Consider the following 21,351-nt stretch of genomic DNA (forward strand, 5'->3'; position numbering starts at 1 on the left):
CCGCCGTAGCGTTTGTGACATATGATATAGCCCCACGATGACGTCACAGCATCGCCCGTCCGGAATGCAGTCATGCGGGACTTAGCCCGCCACGAGACTGACGCGCACCATCTCGACCTTCAGGGCTACTTCCGGTTGCCTGCCATGATAGCCTCCGCGCAGCCGACCTCGAGAGCTCCTCCCAGCTGCCTGTCATGGTCTCAACGCAGCTCACACCGCTGGACAATCAGACTGGCGACGCTCACACACCGACTGGCATATCTGCAAGCATCAGATATGATGAAATAAGCAGACTTTTAACCATTGGTTTGCTTTTCAGTGTTAAATACTGCCCTAGACAACTCAACTCGCTATTCAGCAAACACCTCTATCTTCATCACTTTGGGAACGCCACGGGGTAACGCATTGACCCCATCCCCTATTTACGTCCACGCCATGAAAAAATAGCGAATCGGGGCAAGGCAACCCTCAACGCTGCGTCAAGAGGTGACCCCGCCCTGATGGTCAAGTGGTCAAATACGCGTACCATATTTATGGTCACTCCTTAAGCGCGCGTAAATCACGCTGTTGGTCAGCTGACGCGCAGGCCGTGTGGGCTCCTCAACTTGCGTGGAAGGCGCTGGCTAACTTGTTCGCTAGACGTGAGGCCTCCGCTATTTTAAGAAACACGCAGGACTGATGCGCTGGCTTTGCTTTACGCAACAAACCATCGATTGGATCCTCAAGCCGCGGTCACGAACAGTATCCGTGAAGCGTACCTCTGCATGGTGCATATGTTAATGCCGGGCGGAAGATAAACGAGACTTGAAGGTGATATGTTTTAGTGTTATGAAATGCTCGTAGTAAATGAATAGCAGATACAGCCTCATCACATAGCATCCATGGGTCAGCAGTGTCCGGAATGCAAAGAATGCACGCCTCTTACCGATATGCAAGTGTTGGTTTAACCAAAGGTTTGGTACATCGAAGCTTGGATGATTGAACGGGCGGTAACTGGTCTTGTGTTGCGCCAGCTCGCTCGATCCTCTGCCATATAACTTATAAGCAGCAGCATCTGGCACCCAGGACGGTTTAAATGAGAGGATATCGTGCTGTGTTCAATGCCAGAGATTGGCCACTATCGGTCTGCAATCCAATCCAGTTCACAATGCTGTTCACTCTGTTCATCAGGAGTGGTAAAACGGCCCGCTGGCGCAGTAACCGGTGTACTTAACCGGTAACCGGTAAGGTGGCTCAATAACCGGCGCGGGATTATATCTCCATGACCACATGCTCATGGCAATGTTATTGGGTATTCTCATGCTCAGCGTATTGGCCAACGTGGAGCCCGTCTGACTGGTCAAGTACCCGTTTGACGCTTTCGTGGAGAAGGCACGTGTTCACAATAAGGCTTTGCATGCATCATTATGTTGACTTCTGCATGATGTTGCATGCATGATTATGTTGGCTTTTGTTGACGTCGAGCTTGACGAGAAATATATATATATATATATATATATATATATATATATATATATATATATATATATGTTATATGTTAGCTTGGTACTTGGTACTTGGTACATGCAGAGGTACTTCATATGTTAACGTGCTATCACCTTTTGGCAAGTGGCAAGTGGTAGCATCATTAGACGCTATGCGCCTCATGCTGGCATTAGATACCACAATGCATTTCATTGCATTTTCATTCAATTCATTTACATGGTCATGCGAATGAACACAATGTGTACTGTCATCGACGCCGTAAGTCGCACCGATGCAAATTTCTGACGTCCATCTTTGAGCTGAGGTAACGCCCACGTGGCCATTCTCTGTCCTTCGCCGGTTATTAAGGAAGTATTCCACATTTGTGCGGGGTATTAAACTGAAAAAGTCCTCTTGAAAATTATTCGGCGCAGCTCACAGCCCTGCCCTTGTTAAAGGGAGTGTTCCATATTTATGTGGGACTTTTGAACTGAAAAACAATCTTGAAGACCTTTTGGTGCTGTTCTCGACCCTGCCTTTTTTAAGACCTAAGCCTGTCTAGCTTCTGAGGTGCATGCCCGCGAAAACGAGTAAATGTATATCAAGGAGGGTATTTCAAAGCCACCCAGGTATCCACGGCGTCATAATTCGTCATTCAGACCCTGTCATTCCGTTTGTCATGCCGCTATCAAGGTCCCCAAAATATAACTGTCGAGCCGTTCATATCTGGTGTTCGTAAGCACCAGCTCCAGATATAACAGCTGTCAATTGGCTCTCGGTCAAGTTTGTACAAGGTACAATGACTACCAAATAATGACGTAATGTAGAGGGTATGTGCTTAACAGAGAAAGTGTGTTGGCTAGAACAATCTTTTTCACTTGAAGGAATGCTAATAGTTATAACTGCGTTTATTTCGATGCTTAATTCAATATCATCAAACATGGAACATTCCCTTTGAGCCGCCGTTCTGCAAGCCTTCTGCACGTCACTGTCAGCAGCAAGTGGTCGCCCTTACGGACCGCCGAAGGCCCAGAGTCCACCTCTGATCCACAGATGATCCGTCACCACCCCACCAAGAACAGCGGCAGTCCTCCGCGTCACCACCCCATCAAGAACAGCGGCAGTCCTCCGCGTCACCACCCCATCAAGAACGGCGGCAGTCCTCCACGTCACCACCCCATCAACAGCAGCTGTCCTCCCCGTCACCGCCCCGTCAAGAACAGCATCTGTCCTCCCCGTCACCGCCCCATCAAGAACAGCATCTGTCCTCCCCGTCACCGCCCCATCAAGAACAGCATTTTCCTCCCCGTCACCGCCCCATCAAGAACAGCATCTGTCCTCTCCGTCACTGGCCCATCCGGGTACGGTTCGACGATGCAGGACCCGTCTCGGTCCGTCCGTCAGCGGCAGCGGACCGCGCGCCTCGCCGGGTCCAGCTCCGCTCGGGGGCCTTGGATGCACCATACGCCATACCATTTCCCATAACGAGCCCCATGCAGGTGGCAAACGTCGCCGGCGGCACGCTCCGGCGGCGGCGGTCCGCGCGCCTCTCACGGCCGCCGCACTCTGGGGTCAAGGCGTAACAGAGTGTGGCCGCCAGCGGCCGTTTGGCCGCCGGCGCACGGGCCGTGTGACCCGCGGCAGGCGGCGGCACGTCTTCGTACGCCGCTGCACGTGACGGACGGCCGCGACCGGCTCCGCCTCGGCGCGGCGGCGTAGAAGGGCGGTGCGGGCCGTGGGCACGCGGCTACGCTGGTGAGAGCGGCTGCTGCCAGGCTGCGGCTGTGGCGCAGGATTCAGGCAGGGGCTGCTTGTTGGGATTGTTTAGGCAAATACTATACCGATCTAGACAAAATGTTCAGTAATGAAATGGTGGGTGTTTTGAAACACACTGAAGAATGTCACGAGCTGCCCATATAAAGGAAAACAATAAATTAACAATAAATCTGTAACATTACTAAGAATTGATTGCCAAAGCATTGCTATGCTGTGGTAAATGCGGTAAGATTACCAAAAACGTTTTTCTTGCTCAAGATTATCTATGCAATCACTAGTATAAATTCAGGAGGCAGTGGGCAGTTGTTTTTCAATATTGGCTGGAAGCCTGTTAACATTTATCAGAGACCGGGATGTACGCAAGATTGTACCACTCGTTTTTCACCTAAAGCCCAGTTGAGCGTGTGAAATTCGTTCCTCGAAATCATAAATGTGTCTAGGTATGCCACATTTGATCTTTTATGTTAAACAGTGCCGGAATATAATGAATTATTACCGGTGGCGATAAAATGCGCTTTCCTTCGTTAGATCGCACCAGATCAGTTTTGGGTCTTTTGAGGGCGTGAACTGGTCGGTAGACTGAAATTAAAGCCAATGGACTACATTGGATTGCATTTTGAAATGGGCCTGCGTGAAGAGCAGCATCACGCGGCGGGGGAAGCTAATGAGACAACATGTTCGTCTCACTTGGAGTGTGGAGAGATCACCCAGGCTCATACGCCCTGTCTTCAGTTACCTGTCACATGGCAGCCTTGCTGAGGAGCGGCCACCCGATGCGGTGATCGGGTGGTCTTCGGACCACGTGCCGCCGCTGAGGTCGTGTCGTTACCTCACAGGTCGTCTGCAGACCGCCTGCTGACGTGGTGATCGGGTGGTCTTCGGACCACCTGCCGCCGCTGAGGTCGTGTCGTTACCTCACAGGCCGTCTGCAGACCGCCTGCTGACGTGGTGATCGGAGGGTCTTCGGACCACCTGCCGCCGCTGAGGTCGTGTCGTTACCTCACAGGCCGTCTGCAGACCGCCTGCTGACGTGGTGATCGGATGGTCTTCGGACCACCTGCCGCCGCTGAGGTCGTGTCGTTACCTCACAGGCCGTCTGCAGACCGCCTGCTGATGTCCCTAGCAGCCATGGACCGCCCATGACTGCTAGTGCTGTCTAGATGTCTCACTGACAAGTGAGGTACCTTGATCATTTTCGAAGTCATTGCTGTCTGAACGTAGCCAGCCCACAAGAAAACAACATGTAAGCCCGCTGGAGCACAATGTTAATTTAACAGCTTCAGGTAAGTTTGTTTCTGCTAGCCCTCAGCCCTGCTTACGGCCAAGGGTGTCCGGCCGGTCTTCTGGTCGGGGCAACCAGACTGCTCCACACAGGTGCTTCAACCGCCACGACTGCTCCCTCACAGGCCCAGCAGAGCTACAGTGAGCGCCACGTCACAGGCTCAGCAGAGCTACAGTGAGCGCCGCGTCGCAGATCCAGCAGAGCTACAGTGAGCGCCGCGTCACAGACCCAGTAGAGCTACAGTGAGCGCCATGCCACAGATCTGGCAGAGCTACAGTGAGCGCCACAGCGGGACGTCACAGAACCACCAGAGCTATAGTGAGCGCCACGTCACAGGTCCGGCAGAGCTACAGTGAGCGCCACAGCGGGACGTCACAGAACCACCAGAGCTACAGTGAGCGCCACGTCACAGACCCAGCAGAGCTACAGTGAGCGCCACGTCACAGACCCAGCAGAGCTACAGTGAGCTCACGGGCTGACATGATGTTGGAAAAGTACATCATCCCACTCAATCAAAGTCTTTGAGGTGGTTGGGACTCACGACCCAGGCGGGCAACACGTCCGGCTGGCCTATGCAACTGCACTGGACGTACGCTGCGCTATCGTCGCCGCCACCGCGCTGAAGACCATCAGCATCTCGAGAGGTCAGAGGTGGTGGTCCCGCTCGACGGCGCCCACTCCCGCCGCATGGGTACACGGACGATGTCAGCGCACAGAAGACGGGAAAGGCCAGTCAAGACAAACTGGCTGCCAGCCATCATGTTGTGAAGGATGCCATATACACCAAAGCAAGTTATAAACGACATTAGATGAGAGGCGAGACCATGCTAGCCAATGAAGCTCCCTGCCCATTCACTCAAGAACGACTACGACCTCGTTTACCAAAAGCTTGATTAGCCAGCTCTGACTAACTCAACATCAAGCCTAATTAATGCCTTAGGGTTCCAGCAATAGGCCGCTGAACACCTTTATCAGAGCCATCAAGCCCATTCCTGATCGGGCTTCCCTCGCGTTGGTTCATACGCAGACATTTAATCCTGGTGAGTGCTAACGGCGCCATGTCGAGCCCCTTCTGATTGACTTTGCTGCACAGAGCATCACTGGGATGGCCAAATGTGACCGATTGACCGTGGATTAGGATAACCAAGACGTACTGACCACGCCCCTGATGAAATCTCACCTGCCCGGGGCCCACTGACCGCGCCCCGGGTCAAATTTCACCTGCCCGGGCTCATGCGCGCGCGCGCCCGCAGATCACGCGCCAGCGGTCGTGATGGTCTGCCCGACGAAACTCTACCGGGTTCAATTCCAAGGTTATGGTACGCACGCACGCTCAAGGACCTCATCGAAATGGCTGACGCGCTCCGGCAATTGATTTCGCCACGTTATCGTGATCGTCTTGTAAAGTTGCAATAATGTCGAATTGTCAGACAGGCACTATTGCAAGCTCAATATGTTGTAGGACAGTTCGGGTGGCATCTAGATGTCAGTTGAGTGCGCACAAGAACTCTCGGACGCATGCGACATTTCATTTACCTACTGACGTAAAAACAGTCCGGTATGCCGAGGCCCCTCCGCAGCATGGTGATGGTAAGTTGCATGGTACGGATCCCCAGGAAAAATTGTCTGCTGGGGTCTTCCATTCGGGCCCCGGAAATCTTTTTCACTTCCATGTTGCCCAGAAACTGAGTGATTTTGCCTTCCTGTACTGCTGTTTTTGTTACCTCGGTGTGATAAGAGACCGTCCGTAAATTGCGTAACGCGTGGGGCAGGCGAGGGGTCGTTAAAAGGAGAGAAACGGAAACGTGATAAGCGATGGGGGAGGATGCTGACAACGCAACTTTACGTTTAGGCGTTGCTGCAAGTCATGCAATATATTTTATGTAGGTCTTAAGGCATTGATCCCATACTCTGCTGTATTCCTGTCATGGCAATGTACCCATCCGTAATTTGTTTCGCATCTCTAGCTCAGTGAAGATTCAAATGGATGTCACGTTTTGGGAACTTTTAACTTACTTACATACTCACTTTAAACACCGCGTCACCATGGAAGGGGGAGTTTCATCTAGTGTAACCTTTGCGTAACCAGGAGGAGGGCGAGTGGACAAATTGCAAAAAAAAACTTGACGTTATTCATGGATGCCTTTACTGCTCTACCAGACTTGTGCTCTGACTGGTTAATCTTTCGTCTCCTACCATTGATGATGGTATAACTTTAGTTACGTATTCCCTTCCATTCTGAACTGAGAAAACAAGATGCAGATTTTTGGTGGGGCCCGTACCAATTAGCGATGGATTATGCAATTAATAACTTTACTGGCCGTTTGTGTATTCGTTTCAGCTATATCACCGTTTCAACTTTACCAACCATAGCAAAGTTTCAACTGTATTGGCTATACTGATGTTTCAACAACATCAATTGCATCAGTCTCAACTATATGAACTTCGTGAACTATATCAACGTTTCTCTTTCCTAGCTTCTATGATAGGCTCGGTGGCTTATTTCATCACTGTCTGGGCTTAAAGGCACGGCAGGAGTTCCTAGCGCCAAGCACCAGTGATGCACCTGCGCAACACTGGCTTCAGCGCTCCACAGCTGAACAGGTTTATTGTCAATGATAACTGTTCACTTGTATTCCTCGAAACCAGACATGCCTATGAGAAGAGGGTAGACTATTCAGTTACAGTAACACATTTTGTTCGGAACAGGCCATACCAACTCCCTGCGCAGCCATAGTTTATGCTTCATAAGTGTGATGTAAAAACTCGCTGTGAAATTAGACAACCTTCCAAATATGTTTCACATGAACTAACATTTCAGTTCGCTGCATCATATACAGGCCACCTAAGAGCGATTTTGGGTGGAGTGTTGTGACAAATGTTGTGATAGGGCCTTGGGAGAAATCGTAGGCTGTTCGGAGCGGATGGATCTTCCAGCGGTTCTTTGGCTGCCCCGGGGACATTGGACTGGAGCGTGTTATGGCGACGCAGTCTTCTGAATGAGGGCTGGCGACATTTCGGTAATGTGTCATGCATATGAGCCATGACCGCCTGATGCACCAAGAATAGTGGAGCGAATCTTCAACACATTACTTTCCAAGCGAACTAGGCTAGACGACTTGTTGAACCATTATTATATGGCCAGTTGAAGTTGTTAGAAGCCACCAACAACAAAGTGCATGCAAGTAATACATATAGCGCACACATATGGGCAAATCGGACGCAAAGAGCGACGCAAACAGCTAGAGTAATGTTTTGAGATGAGTCACTGAGCAATGTTTTTTTCATTATTTGGTTCCCTTCTGAGAAAGCAGATAAAAATATCAACCTCTACACGATGTCACGATGACTACAGAAACACTTAATTCTAGACGTATTTTGCCAGCTTTTACTACTAGATCGGTGTAAACTCTGCTAATGAGGTCATGCCATTCCTTCGGCCCTATGGTTTCTGGAAAGTCATTTTACATCCTTCAAAAAAAAAAACTTAACGAATCGCTTCATGACGACCCAAGAACCCTCATAAAGCAGCCCTATGATGCCGCTGAAGGGTGACAATGGAGTCATTTAGCATGACACTGTCAAGACTCCTGGTTACTTCCTGACATGGAGTTTGAAGGGTCACGCCAAAAGCCTCTGAAACCCCCATGAACGTGCCTTACATTCTATTATTAGCATCGATAAGGAACCGAAAGAGGATTTTTACGGGCTGACCACTACACTGACTGACACGAGGCTGCCCGCTAAGCGGGATTCAGAGGGTTGAGTCACTGCACTGGCTCTAGCCACTAGCCAGGCCGGCCGCTGTCCACGGACTCCAGCAGCAAGCAACACCACGGAGCTTTACGTGGGGTGTGCGATTACGCTGGTTCGAGTGAGGTGGTGAACTGCACAGGTGCTGATGGCATCGGTCGCTGCGTCGATATAGTAAGGCGGCCGCAACGAGGTCTGGAAGCACTTCGAGTAGAGATCTGAAGTTTGACCTTGTTCAACCTTATTGTAGATGAGTGGCATAACCTTGATACCTAAAATATCAATTTTCTGATCTCTTACTTACACTGGCCACGACTATCCATGCTGCTACAAATTTGCCAAGGACGACACCTCTGACCCTAGCCGGTCACGGCTGGGGGTTAATGGCACCAAGTGCTGCTGGGTTAATAGCGCTATGCGCCGTACATTCAGATCTACATTAAGGCATTCGGTGGCGTTCGTTGACTCAAAAAAGACTGTTATGACAACTTTCCCATCAGTTTCGGGAGACAACTGACACATCTGCGTACTGCGCTCGACAGCACATGGGCAACTGAGCACAGGAATGGATGTATGCGGCCGAACAATGGCGCGCTGGTGCCTCAGTCGAATGAGGCTGCCGAGTGCCCACTCACACGTCCGTACACGAGGATCAGCTACGCGGAGGACCGCAGGCGACATACGACTACAGCTGATCCATAGTGGTTTTGCGTGGGTTCTTACGCCGACGAAATCGTGGAATTTGAAACAGTTCACATTTGAAGCTGTTGTGACTTAGTACTGCAAAACACGCAAATTTCCCCGTACGTAACAATCGCCGTGAGCTCTTTCATATCTTCAACTTTATATTGGATTGGGTTCCAATTTATTGTTCTCGCATAACCAATATCAGAATAACCGATATTATAATCCACTTCCACGATTCTGGTATTTAACGCATATCTCGTTTGCATGTCTCTGTGCCTTTGCATACTGTGTTCCCGCAGAAGGAAAAAACGGGAGACATTTGACGGCAGCGTTATACTGGGCATAGCTGTCATAAAAGATCGAACAGGACTTCCGCACTTCACGTCGCGACGTAAAACATGAAACTGATGCCCCTTCCATTTGGGCTTAAGGTGTCTTTAATGTTGACATTCATCTTATGGTCATTTGTCGCGTCGTCATGTTCCCATGTCAGTATTTATTCAAACATGATCATTAAACAGGTCATAATTTAGCTGTTCGCCGATTTGGTATGTCCGCCTTGTTACATATCGCCATTTTTGCAGTAATTTAGCCGCTCGCCATTTCGGCACGTCGACTATTTTGTGTGTCGGCTTTTTGCAATTCGCCATTTAGCAGTTAGTCATGTTGGCATGTCGTCATTCTTCCATGTGTCCGTTTTGGAGTTCGCCCTTCAGCTGATTCGACTCATTAGCACGTCATTTTTAAATTTCCCCCTTATGAAAGCCATCATACAGCAGTAGACAGAAAGCATTCGTTTTGCGAGTGCTCTTGCGGGTAACTGCGAGTCAACTTTTCGTCCGGACACCCCTCGCATTATCTCAAATAAGACCCAATGGACAGCACACTGGCATCGATATCTGGGCAGCATACTGGTATCAATATCTGGGCAGCACACTGGTATCAATATCTGGGCAGCACGCTGGTATCAATGTCTAGGCAACACACTGGTCGGGTGGCCAAGGGTCACTGTTATACTTAAGTCTAATACTTGTACTTAGTAAGTTATACTTAAGTCTCTGGCTAACGATTCAAAACAAATGATGATGCTTCTGAAAAAACTGCCTTTGATCACTTCACCCAATTAGTGATGCACATTCTTCAAAAGATTCTACAAAAGAATGTGAGTTCTCAGGCCAACATGGACGGCCTTGCTCGTTTTTAACTCATTTTAACCCAGTCTATTCAACAATAAGGAGGTTCCTTGTTTCCTTCCGGGCAAGGGGCCACTTGAGTAATACACTAGGGGCACATTATTGCTCCCGGTCAAGAGCTGAAGGGTCATTCCGTCCCATCGCAAGGTGTCTTCCGGCTGCCATTCTGGCGACGTGGGACGGGATCCCCTGATCGATCGGGAGGCCTTTAGAGGAACACATCAAGCCACCTTATTCTCCTCCCTGACGTGAGAAGTCTTCCGATCTGCGCAGTTGATCTGGAGGCCTTTAGAGGGATGCATCAAACCACCTTATTCTCCTCCCTGACGTGAGAGGCCTTCTGATATGCGCAGTTGGCCCCGGATTAACGTAGGAGAACCTTGCTTGACGCAAGAACTTCCCTGATCGCCGCAGAGGTCCAATAATTGGCACGTAGCCATATCTTCTCTGTTCTTTAGAGATATGGGGAGCTCCTGAGCGTAGATGGTGGATCAAAATGGGATCCCAAACTTGTACTGACCTGACTGACCCATGTTCGTCTTAAGATGTTTTGCATTCAGTCAGGACTAATTACTGAGAAAAGTCATGTAACATGAGTCTGAACATGCGCGCTCGCAAATTTCCACAACAGCCTCGACACCCGGCGTTGCAGTCTCTATAGACCGCGCGGCGTTGGTCCCGCGGCTGTGACACCAAGTGATGGCCAATGGACAAACGAAGAAATGCCTCATCTTTAGGAAGATAGCTGGTGAACTAGGTAAATCGACATGCATATTTATGACAGTGCAAAAGTAAGCTAAGCGCAACTTAAACCTTAAAAAGTGACAGGGCAGTTAACATTGCTGCCCCCCCCCCCCCACCTTGAAAAGTAGGAGCGGGCCACTGTCCCCTGACCCATCCCTTCCTACACCCATGAGACAAAGAACTCTTCCAGTGCATTTTTATATTTCCTTTTTCCTTGCAGATGGCACCGCTGTCAAGTTGACAAAATGAGCAACGTCGAAAAACAGTCATTCCAATCCAAACTTAGCATTATTAAGTTAGTACTCTTTTTAAGATATTACCTGAATGGGAGCGGTCCCGCATTTGCACAAATTATCCCACATTTAGTTAGATACATCCCAAACTCATAGCTGTTCCAGCCCGGCTTAGGCTCGATTTAGGCCCGTCATACAATGCACTTGCATACTGCAGCTAATTCACTGCATGCTTTTGCCATTTTTATCTGAATGCAAAACTTAGATTAGTTAAATCTGAGGAAAATTGAAAATTTTGTTGTTAGTTTCATGAATCTATATTTGGATCGGTCATATCGTTGGGATTTCCTTCACACACCCGCTTGTACTTTAAAATGAGCATAACTCGAGCTCTGAAGTAGTGAGATCTTTGCAGCAGATTGAGATATCAGAGGAAAATGGGCTCCCTGAACATAGCAATACAATTGAGGAATTTCACCACACGAAAATGAGGCGTGCGGAACTGCTGCCACCTATTGGTGAAAGAGTGCAATACCCGCATAGAATGCATAGATGCCACTAGCTGCAACGAGCAGAAGAGACGGCACCACGGTCGCCAGAGAGCCTCTTGCCTTGGCTTGGGCCCTCAGATAGTGAAAGGAAGCATGAGAAATTATGACGAGTGTTCACGTTGAGACAATGGTTTGTCCATTGGCTAAGCTGGTTAGAGTGCCTGTCTTTCGATCCATCCGTCTGTGGCCGTGGGGAGGTGGGTTCGATCCGCTTAAGGCGCTCACTTGTTTAGTATTTGCCTTTGACAGATATGGTCTGTGGCAGGTGGCAGCGGCCGCGCTTCAGGTCAGGTGACGTCAAAGGGCAGGGCAGATCGAACCGAGCAATAGACGGCATGTTAAGCTTTCACCACCAAATTCTGCCGTTAGACTGAAATTGTGCGATCGCATAGTAGGGGCCAGTGCTCACATAATAAGCACTGCTAAGCGTGAGTTCTGAGTCATGAAATCCATCCATTCAAAATATCGGGATAAAATCCTTGAAAAAGAGAGGATTCGTGTGCTAGCCAGGTTCCGAGTACAGAACGATGGGATCTCCAACCAAACTCCATCATGGACCCATTAAGCCGAACTGGTGTCCACGTGACAATTTTTGAACCATATTCGGCAAGCAGGGATCCTGTTGCGTCGATGACGGTTCTTGTGTCGATCCGGGGCCAACTGTGCGGATCATGAGGCCTTCCACTTCAGAGAGGGAACTAACTTGACATAAGGTATCCCTCTAGAGGCCTCCAAATATACCAGGGGATCCCGTCCCGTGTCGCCAGAATGACAGTCGGAAGACTTGGGACGGAATGATCAAGAATAGTGATGCTCTTGATCAAGAACAGATATGTGTTCTCTAGTGGTCTAATCAAAGGGGCTCTTTCCCGTAACGGGTAGGGGCGGTGTAAAGGAAATCACTAGTGTTAAATAGAGTTGGTCAAGATGAGTTCAAAATTGATCGAGGTCATCCCATGCTTGTCTGAGATGCTCATCCTTTTGCATGATCGACTAGCTGAACAAATTGTTTCAAAAAGCTTTGGCCTGCGCGCCCGCAATCTTGGGAGCAAAGACAGCGATAACCAAGGTTGCAGTTTCCGTAGAACTAAGTGGCGTTGGCCACTGCAAGTAACATCAGGTGGCGGGCGCTGTGCACGCGAGGACGACCGCTGTGAAATAATGCTTTCGAATGCTTGCGAATGCGAAATGCTTCGCGTTGCTGTGGAGGTCAACCCATTCTCATCATCAATCTTAAAATCGCACAGGTGTAATATATGCTCGGACTACGTTCTAGATAAACGTTTTGGATGTCCTTAAGCTTTCATAAGTACTTCTTTCAGATGCAGCATTATTTTGGCCAACCCGTTGGCCACGGCCCGAAGATGTCCAATTTTGCTGCGTTTTGTGTTAAGAAACTGCGTCTGTTCGGCCAACTACGGCCCCTTCAGAGTCTTTGAATCCCTTGGGAGCATATGGCCCCTTCGGGCTCCAAGGGGAAGCATAGCCTGATACCCCCCCCCCCCCCCTCCTTCTCTGGACCTGCCCCTGCTGTTGGTACCCGCTTGCGTGGAAATGCAAACAGATGCATGTTTGCGTAAATTGTGTATTTACCTTGCCCATCTCTATCACAGCTGACTAATGCAACAATGCCGAGGCAGGTGTATGGGGAAGCTGATGTCGTTCCATGCAAGGCTACTATTCCATGCAGGTGGATGATTCCATGCAAAACCTCACGTGTTGCGCAATTCGCCCAAACATTATTGGAGATTCAGCGCTGGGAAACCACTCATGCCACAATACTTTCTGACGTCGAGTCCATCGGCTTCGCCCTTGGTACGCTGATAGTTCCAATATGCTTGAGCAAGTGTGTCAACTGTGCTGTGAGCAAATGCGTCATTGCAATGTATGTATGAAATCCCACATAAGTGTTATGTTGGGAGAGAGGAATATAACTATTGAGCGCTGAGGAGAAAATCTGGAACAATTGCGTTACTTCGTTTATTTTCCCAAACTGTTCTGCAGGAAAGCGGCAGCGATTCATGTACTACCACATACTGAACTGTGGCTTAATATAATGCCGTTTTTTGAGAGGTAGGCATATTTATCGTTCATGAATGTTTTTCGCATCCACAAATGGCTGATTTAACCAAGTGCGCTAAGGTATTAGCAAAGCATCGTGCCAGAAGAGTCTCGGGTAGTTGGGCTCGAATCCTACAGCTCTACACTGTGCTCAAGCGACGATCGATCCGCGTCTAATCGCACCCAATCGCTGCAGGGCGCTGTGTTGCGGTCGTGCATTCGCGATTGTTGACGTTTGTGTTGGTTGCGCGGGGGTGGTGATTGGAATACAATTACTCCCTTTACTTGCATCACATGACGACGTTCAGCGCGTTCTCAAGAGAGAGTACTCGCCACCTATCGTTTCCTTCACGTTTGCCGCGGGGCGTTCCCGTACGCGAACGAAAATGAAAGTGGTTCACTTGCGCTCAGTCTAGCTGCGAGTCTGTACGGGGGAGGACCCGTCTCGTTAGGTTAGGCAGGAAGGTGAGTGCCTGCTGGGCTGGGATTCCAGACATGTTGAAGTGACAGGGGTTTCGCTAGGGTGGTCTTGAACGCATACACCCTTGCTGTTCTCAAATTCCCTAGATTTTTGTCCGCATACTCACGTCCGTACGGTCGTGGACGCGCTTTGATGGCAGGTTTGTGGCTTGATCGGCAGGTGCTTACTAACATGCTTCTTTATTTGACATCAGTGTTGGGGTAGCAAAAAGGCAGGTAGCTGTTAGGTTGAAGGGTCTGTTGTTAGGTCCTGAGGTGCTGAGTTTCTGGTGATATATTTTCAGTTTACACTCTTGTTTAACAGAAGACTTGATCTTTTTCACTAGCAAGTCTGATGATTACTTCATTTCAAATCATGGAGGCAAGTGTGGGTGTAAAATGACATATGTTGTTTGTGCACCTTAGCATGTCAGTAGGTACAGAATGAATGGTGTAATTGAACTGGGGACAAATGTTTAGGAGCACTGCCTAGATTTGGGTCCATTTGGAAAAATAACCATTTTTATAAGAAGTGGAATATATTTTTGATAGATCTGTACAAGAAACATTTTATTTTTCTGTCTTTTCAGTACACCTTTATTTATGAGCCAGCTATGATGAGAAGAAGTTGATTACAGTGCAGTGGCATTACCACTTATGTTCTATCAAAACCATCAGTGTCTGTAGAGAGTTTGTCATAATTTGACATTCTGTTGCTGACCATGGGCTCTGTGTGCATTTTTCTGCCTGGTCATGCCAACTTCTAGTGCAGAAAATGACTGCTGTTCAGGATGTTCTTGTCTTTTGTTGCAGGGAGCAGTTGAGTGAGAGAGATATCCCTTTGGAAACTGATGTGATAGAGGTCATCTCAGACTTCCACTGTGAAAATTGTGATTATTGTGAACGCAAGCCACATTGACAATCATGCCTGCTGCAGATGCTGATTACCAGTGAGTCTTTATTTCTGCTGATTGTATTTCAAGAATTGTTGTCTCCTTACTGCATCATGTTGGAACCCTACTGGAAGGAACATGTCGAGGATAAACCACTTTATGTTAGATTCAGGTTTTTCATGCAGCTCTTTTCAGCCCTATGGCCATATATCAAATCCACATTTATGCTGTATCAGCGGCATCCTGCACCCCGCCCTGGCATCATGGCTTCATCTGACCAGCCTCCTGATCCACAGGACATTCTCTGTGGTGGACTCATCTCGTGTCTCCACCTTTGTCATCTCCATCCTGCTCATCGTATATGGCTCATTCAGGTAAGCAAACTACACACAAGTGCATGGGTTGCAGCAAGTTGGTGTTCCCAAACATCTTTGCTGGAAGGCATGGGAAGCCCTGTAAGGCATGGAAGCCAGCAGGGCCCCACACAGATACCGACTGGGCTAGGAATGTTGATTCCTGTGAACGAGTGGTTTATTTCTAGTCTCATTATGACTAATTTTAGAGGGGTTGCACAGTTTGTTGATCATGTGGCTTCAACTGCCTACCTTGACCTACATCACTGACCTAAAATGACCCAGGTCAACATTTTGTTTGAGGAACATGCTGCCTAGCTTAATCCTTGATGTTTAGTCAAATGCCAAAATGGAAGCAATCTGCTAGCAATTTTGTCACCATGACATTAAGGCCAACAAATAGGTCCTGAATTTAAGTGAAAACTGGTGAATTTTGGCTTAGAACAGGTTTCCAGGCTCAGTGTGGTTACATGAGATCTGACTGCACTTTGGACACAAATATAAATTTTGACTTTGTTTGACCAGAAGCCCATGACCTAGGAATCTCAAATTTTTACACCAGTTATCTCACATACAGTTCAACCCGCCCTGTAAAATTGGTATTTCTAGCTCTCTTGGTTTTCAAGATCTCAGGGTGTTCAATTGACTACCCACCCAAGTGAAGGGTATTCAACCGGCCACCCGGGCGCGTGGTAAACAGAGCAGCATTTTACACGGTAGACTCCGGGACCTGAATCCGAGGAAACATATATGATTGGAGCAGATTGTGCAATTTGACCAAACGGCTTGATCCCGAAACCCCGTAACCGGATCTGTAGGTGTAGCCGGATGTTTACCGCCCCATACAAACAAAACAGATGTGTTTACCGTGTAGGGCAGTGCACATACGAACATTACTGCACCCCGTTACCTCGTCACGTAAAGTTGTGTTGGCTCACCCCGCTAGCTAACACATAACAACTGAGTACACAGTCGATGCAGTCAACTTAACATAGCTAGGGCCATAAGAGACGCAAAGGTCTGAGGGGTTAAGCTGAAAAGCTCAGGAGTACGGGAATGACAGATGGCCTTCATACCTAACCCTCTCTCCGCCCCGCAACTTAAAATACGCGCCGTCGCCCATGGCCGCCGTGGAAGTGTGCGTTCGACGCCCTAAGGCGGTCTCCAGGGGGCCGTCTTTATTTTTCATATCAGAAGGGGCACGTGCCGCCAGTGCCCCCTCACCCTCGGGTCCATCCCTGCAGGACTGCCATCTGCTTAAACCAAATACTTTTTTAGATGCCACAAAAATGTACAATGTAACTTGCCTTTCGCCAAAACAAAGTGCCACGCGGGTATACATCCGTCGATAAAAAATTGGGGGGAGGGGGAGAGGCTTAAGTCGTCGGATCTTCGGCTCACTCTTTCCCCAGTCATTTTTAAAAAAATGGCGACCCTGGATATTGTGCTGTAGATGCTCGGTCTTCGGGGTACTGCCTGTTTCCGGCGCGCTGCTTCTAAAGATGGATGGTGTCAGCGCAGGTTCCAATGCCGCGTGAACTCGACCAGCGTTCCGGGCCTTCCCTAGCTTCTGCACCTGCGGTTAATAAAATCCCCAACAACTTCAGTCACGAATCAGTAGCCCACTTGAAGAGAACACCACTTATGTTCAGCTCCACGCGCACAAAGCGGACAGCGTCCTCTGTTCATGCTGATGTGAGACGGTAAAGTGAGAAGCACGTCTGTGATTGACCATGCGCACACGGTTTTATGCTATTCCGCTCCGATGCGTAACGCTTATTCATCAATGCGTTCGCGGGGCTACTTTTTGTAGTATTAATGTAATTATGGTTTTTAAGTAGCTCGCCGACTAACACATTGGCTCGACGACACGATAGACACACCTTGACCCTCTGGCCGTTAAGGTGCACGGCCTCGCCTACCGTGCGCTCAACAGATGTCCGTTACGCGACAGATCGTGTTGCCAGGCACAGCGCCCTCCGATGTTTGCGACCCCGGCGGTTAGCCCATTGTTTTGCGTCAGTGGTCACATCCATGAAGCGTGACCCACGCGCGAAGACTGGGCGCGCAGCGCGTGCCAGCTGGGGCGGCGGCGCGGCGCCCGGTCACTCGCGTGTTGCAGAGAGCACACCAGCGCGGCTGGCAACGGGGTGGTGGCGCCGGGCGTGCGCGCGGACCGACCCCTCCGTGGGCCCCGGCTGGCGGCCGTCGCGCGTCAGGGCGGCTGGTGCTGTTGACGGCTGGCTCCACTCGGGCTTCGCGCCTCAGCTCAGCCCCGCCCCGCCCCGACCCGCCCTCGCCGTCATCTCGGCTGTTTTGCTTGGCCGGCAGTGACCACGAGCCCGTCGATGACCTCTGGTTTCGCCGCGGACCGGCCAGGTCACGCTCCGCACTGCGTCGGGTCGGCGGGGAGAAGGGTGTGATGCTCGTGACGCGTGGTCGCGCGCTGTTTGGCCGTCCTGGGGGAGGGGGAGGGGCCGCCGTTGCGGGCCGGGCGGCACCGCCTCACCTTGAACTCGCCATCTTGGACACGCCATGCTGGCCCCGACCGGCCGCACGACACAGGCCATCGAGCAGTGATGGCAGCAGGCGGGCTGGCCGGCTGACGGCCGCTGGCCCGACGGGCTGGGTGGCGGCGATGTTGGGAGCCGACGGACGATCGCTGGCCCGCGGGCTGGATGGCTGGCGATGGTGGGGGCTGACAGACGATCGCTGGCCCCGCGGGCTGGATGGCTGGCGACGGTGGGGGCTGACGGATGATCGCTGGCCCCGCGGGCTGGATGGCTGGCGATGGTGGGGGCTGACGGACGATCGCTGGCCCCGCGGGCTGGATGGCTGGCGATGGTGTGGGCTGACGGACGGCTGCTGGTCCGACACCGTGGGTGGCGGCGATGGTGTGAAACCTACCTGGTAATTGCGATTTCTGTCTCCCCGGGTCGGTCCTGGCGGTCACGAACCTTGCTTCTGCTCATGTAAAGCTAAATCGCTTATGCGGCGAGATAGAACCGGGACCAATGCGCAAGTCTACATGGCATTAGCAGATTTGTAAAGCAACACTTCGGAGCTAGTGGACATTTAAGTCTTCCTGAACTCTTCGGTACGGCTGATATCTGTAGATTTCAATAAAGAATTAGAAAGATTTTGTGAATTAGCTGTCGCCGACGTGGTGACCGCCAGCTATGGCGTTAAAAATTTAGCGAATGGCAGGAAAACCTGTTCCGGTGATGGGGTGCCCTTGGTCACGTTTGTATGGAAACAGACGCGGCTGTATGTCCACAAACACACCAGTCGAGTATCCGCGTGATGGCAAAAGCCCGAGCTGGTTGACGATGTCTTTTTAATCCCTGGTCGTTAGTTAAGTGTTCCCCGTGGTGGCGTTGCAAAATGCTCACGTTCACGGCTGGGAAATGGATAGGTGGGCCAGTTAGCAAATGACTGGCATAACTTGTAGCGTAAGTAATGCTCGTCGGCTGGGGACGACTTGCCCTATCACATTATGACATGCAGTGCATCTGTCTGTTTGTTGTTGCCGTCATGACAGATGGCTAGCCCTCGTCAGCGACAGGACGGGGGTGCAGACCCTGCCCTGTCCCGTCCTCCGGGTTGCCTGGTGTGTCCCCAGGGACGTTCGATGAATCATGATGGCTTTTGGCCATCGGGATGAGGAAGCTTTCTTCGCGTCACATAAGACTTTCAGCCACCACCTGCTATGTTGTCACCAAATTATCAAGTCCGGCCTGTAGCTTCATCGGTTGGGGCGCCTGACTCGCAGCACATGTGCGGCGGGGTGAGGAGCTTGGTCGCTGCACGCGCTCGCTAGCCCCTGACTAGGATGGCCTGCGGTCGGTGGCGACGGCCGCTCAGGGTCAAATAACGTGTCGTAACGTTCGGTACCGCTAGAGCGCCGGGCGCGCGGCGCCGAGCGCTCAACTTTCGCCGCAAAATTGTGTCGTTGAAATGAAATTTCACGATCGGATCGTGGAGTCAGGGTTCAAGTAATCACTGATTAACGTCAGCTCTGATCGCAGAAATATATCCAAGCAAGGACTGAATGTATTAAGAAGTATCAGTAAATCACCACTATACATAAAGTTCTGAGTGCAGGGTCAAGAAAGGTCGGTCTTGGAAAATCATGTCGTGGCCTGGGGTGACCTCACATTTTCCAATTGGAGTTAGAAGTGTTCCGACTTAGCCAGCGTCAAGGCACGGTGGCCCCCTTTCGTTGCGTAGCGTCACACTGAGGTGCGAAGGGCAGCGGAGCTCTTGTGTAGCACAACAACCAAAATCACGCGCACCTTGATATCAACAAATCACTGGCGATAAACCTCATCCAGCCACGATACCAGACAATGGTGTGTTCCGCAGTAATCCCCCGCGATGAGCGGATATAGATGATTGACGTTCCATTTTGCATCTGCGGAAAGGCAGCGTTCCGCTCCGTCTCACACAAAGGTGGCGGTGTGGAGCGCGTTGCGAGATCCTATTGGTCGCGACGTTATCGTAATTGTGAGTTCTGTTCCGCCTCTCGCCACGTGACAACGCGACGCTGCGCAGCGAAGAGTGGCCGGCGCGGGGCATCCTGCACCCAGTGGACATGCGAAAAGCTACGCTACGGATAACACAACACAAACTGAACTGGTTTGCCCCTTTCTGACATAAGTCATACAATAAAACTTGAAAGGACGTTGGCAGAAGTGGTTTGTAATGTGCGGACAACGGCCCAATTTTGCTCCTAAAGTAAATCTTCCATATTTGAAGATATTGAAGCAAACATCAAATACGATGAGATAACCTCATTGTAACCATTGGTTACCTTTTAAGGGGAGAAATCTGCTTTAAACAGTACAATTTTTCTGTTACGTAAACATTCTTCTCAATATGTCATTGTTCGATTGCGTCATCATGCCATGCAAACATGGAATGAGAACCAAGTAACTGCCGTTGTATCCGAAAGTTATCTTACGAACGCCGGCTTTGAACGGCCTATGACGTTAATTTGACATAGATGCTTGGACGACCTTGTAATAATCTCCCCGTAAAAGTCTGCGCATCTTTGCTGGCATGTGGCTTAAAAACTAGAAGGGTCTTGAAAGGGAAGGGGAAAACATAGGTCTTGAGAAGGGCAGTGCTGTGAACTGCACCGAATGATCTTCGAGATGTCTATTTCAGTTCGAAGCCCCATACAAATGTGGAGCATTTCTTTTAATTCGGTCTAGCACATCGCAAATGGGGTGAGCAATCGGCAGAGGTCGTACCGACATCATCCCTACTCGACAGAAGGTGGTGTAATATGCACAGCTGGCCCTAGTTACAGCTGTGTGGTTTATTCGCATTGGGTGGCTCATCGCAGGGCCACGCTGTTCTCAAGGGCGATTGGTGTCGTGTTTCCCAGATCGTCAACTCCACAGTGAGGGAGGAATCGGTGACGCGCTTCATGTCGATAGCACTGCGCGCTCCGTGCAAGCCTGTCTGGAGGGCGGTCGGGATTACCGCCGCCTGCTGTGTTGTTCCGTCCCGGTCTGGTGCTCTCGTATGGTCTAGTAGCGGTGGCCGGTCCCGCTCGTGGAGACGGGTCGGGTGTCTCTATCGCCGGAGGTAGGTCCTCACACACGCGGTCCGTCTCTGACCGAGTCAGGTCAGGTTAGGTCAGGTCAGGTGGGGTGGGGTGGTGTGGCCGGTCAGCGGCGGGAGCTGTCGCCGGGGCCGCGGACGGCGCCGAGTGTCCGTCTCTGACCGTCTCAGGTCAGGTCAGGTGGGTTGGGGTGGGGTGAGGTGGCCGGTAAGCGGCGGGAGCTGTCGCCGGGGCCGCGGACGGCGCCGAGTGTCCGTCTCTGACCGTCTCAGGTCAGGTCAGGTTGGTTGGGGTGGGGTGGGGTGGCCGGTCAGCGACGGGAGCTGTCGC

The 21,351-nt window shown here is 50.5% G+C and overlaps 1 protein-coding gene across 1 annotated transcript in view; it reads left to right on the forward strand.

The window, feature by feature from the left end:
- The first annotated feature begins 13,950 nt into the window (after positions 1-13,950).
- Positions 13,951-21,351, forward strand: part of SppL (signal peptide peptidase-like protein) — a 41,202-nt gene continuing 33,801 nt past the window's right edge. Inside the window, exons 1-3 of the mRNA XM_037232840.1 lie at positions 13,951-14,209; positions 15,017-15,153; positions 15,393-15,470. Coding sequence (XP_037088735.1) covers positions 15,128-15,153; positions 15,393-15,470 — 104 coding nt within the window. The 5' untranslated portion in view covers positions 13,951-14,209; positions 15,017-15,127. The remainder of the gene's footprint in view (positions 14,210-15,016; positions 15,154-15,392; positions 15,471-21,351) is intronic.

This window comes from Pollicipes pollicipes, unplaced genomic scaffold (genome assembly GCF_011947565.3).
Source record: "Pollicipes pollicipes isolate AB1234 unplaced genomic scaffold, Ppol_2.1 Scaffold_7231;HRSCAF=8579_pilon_pilon_pilon, whole genome shotgun sequence".
Lineage (NCBI taxonomy): Eukaryota > Metazoa > Arthropoda > Thecostraca > Pollicipedomorpha > Pollicipedidae > Pollicipes > Pollicipes pollicipes.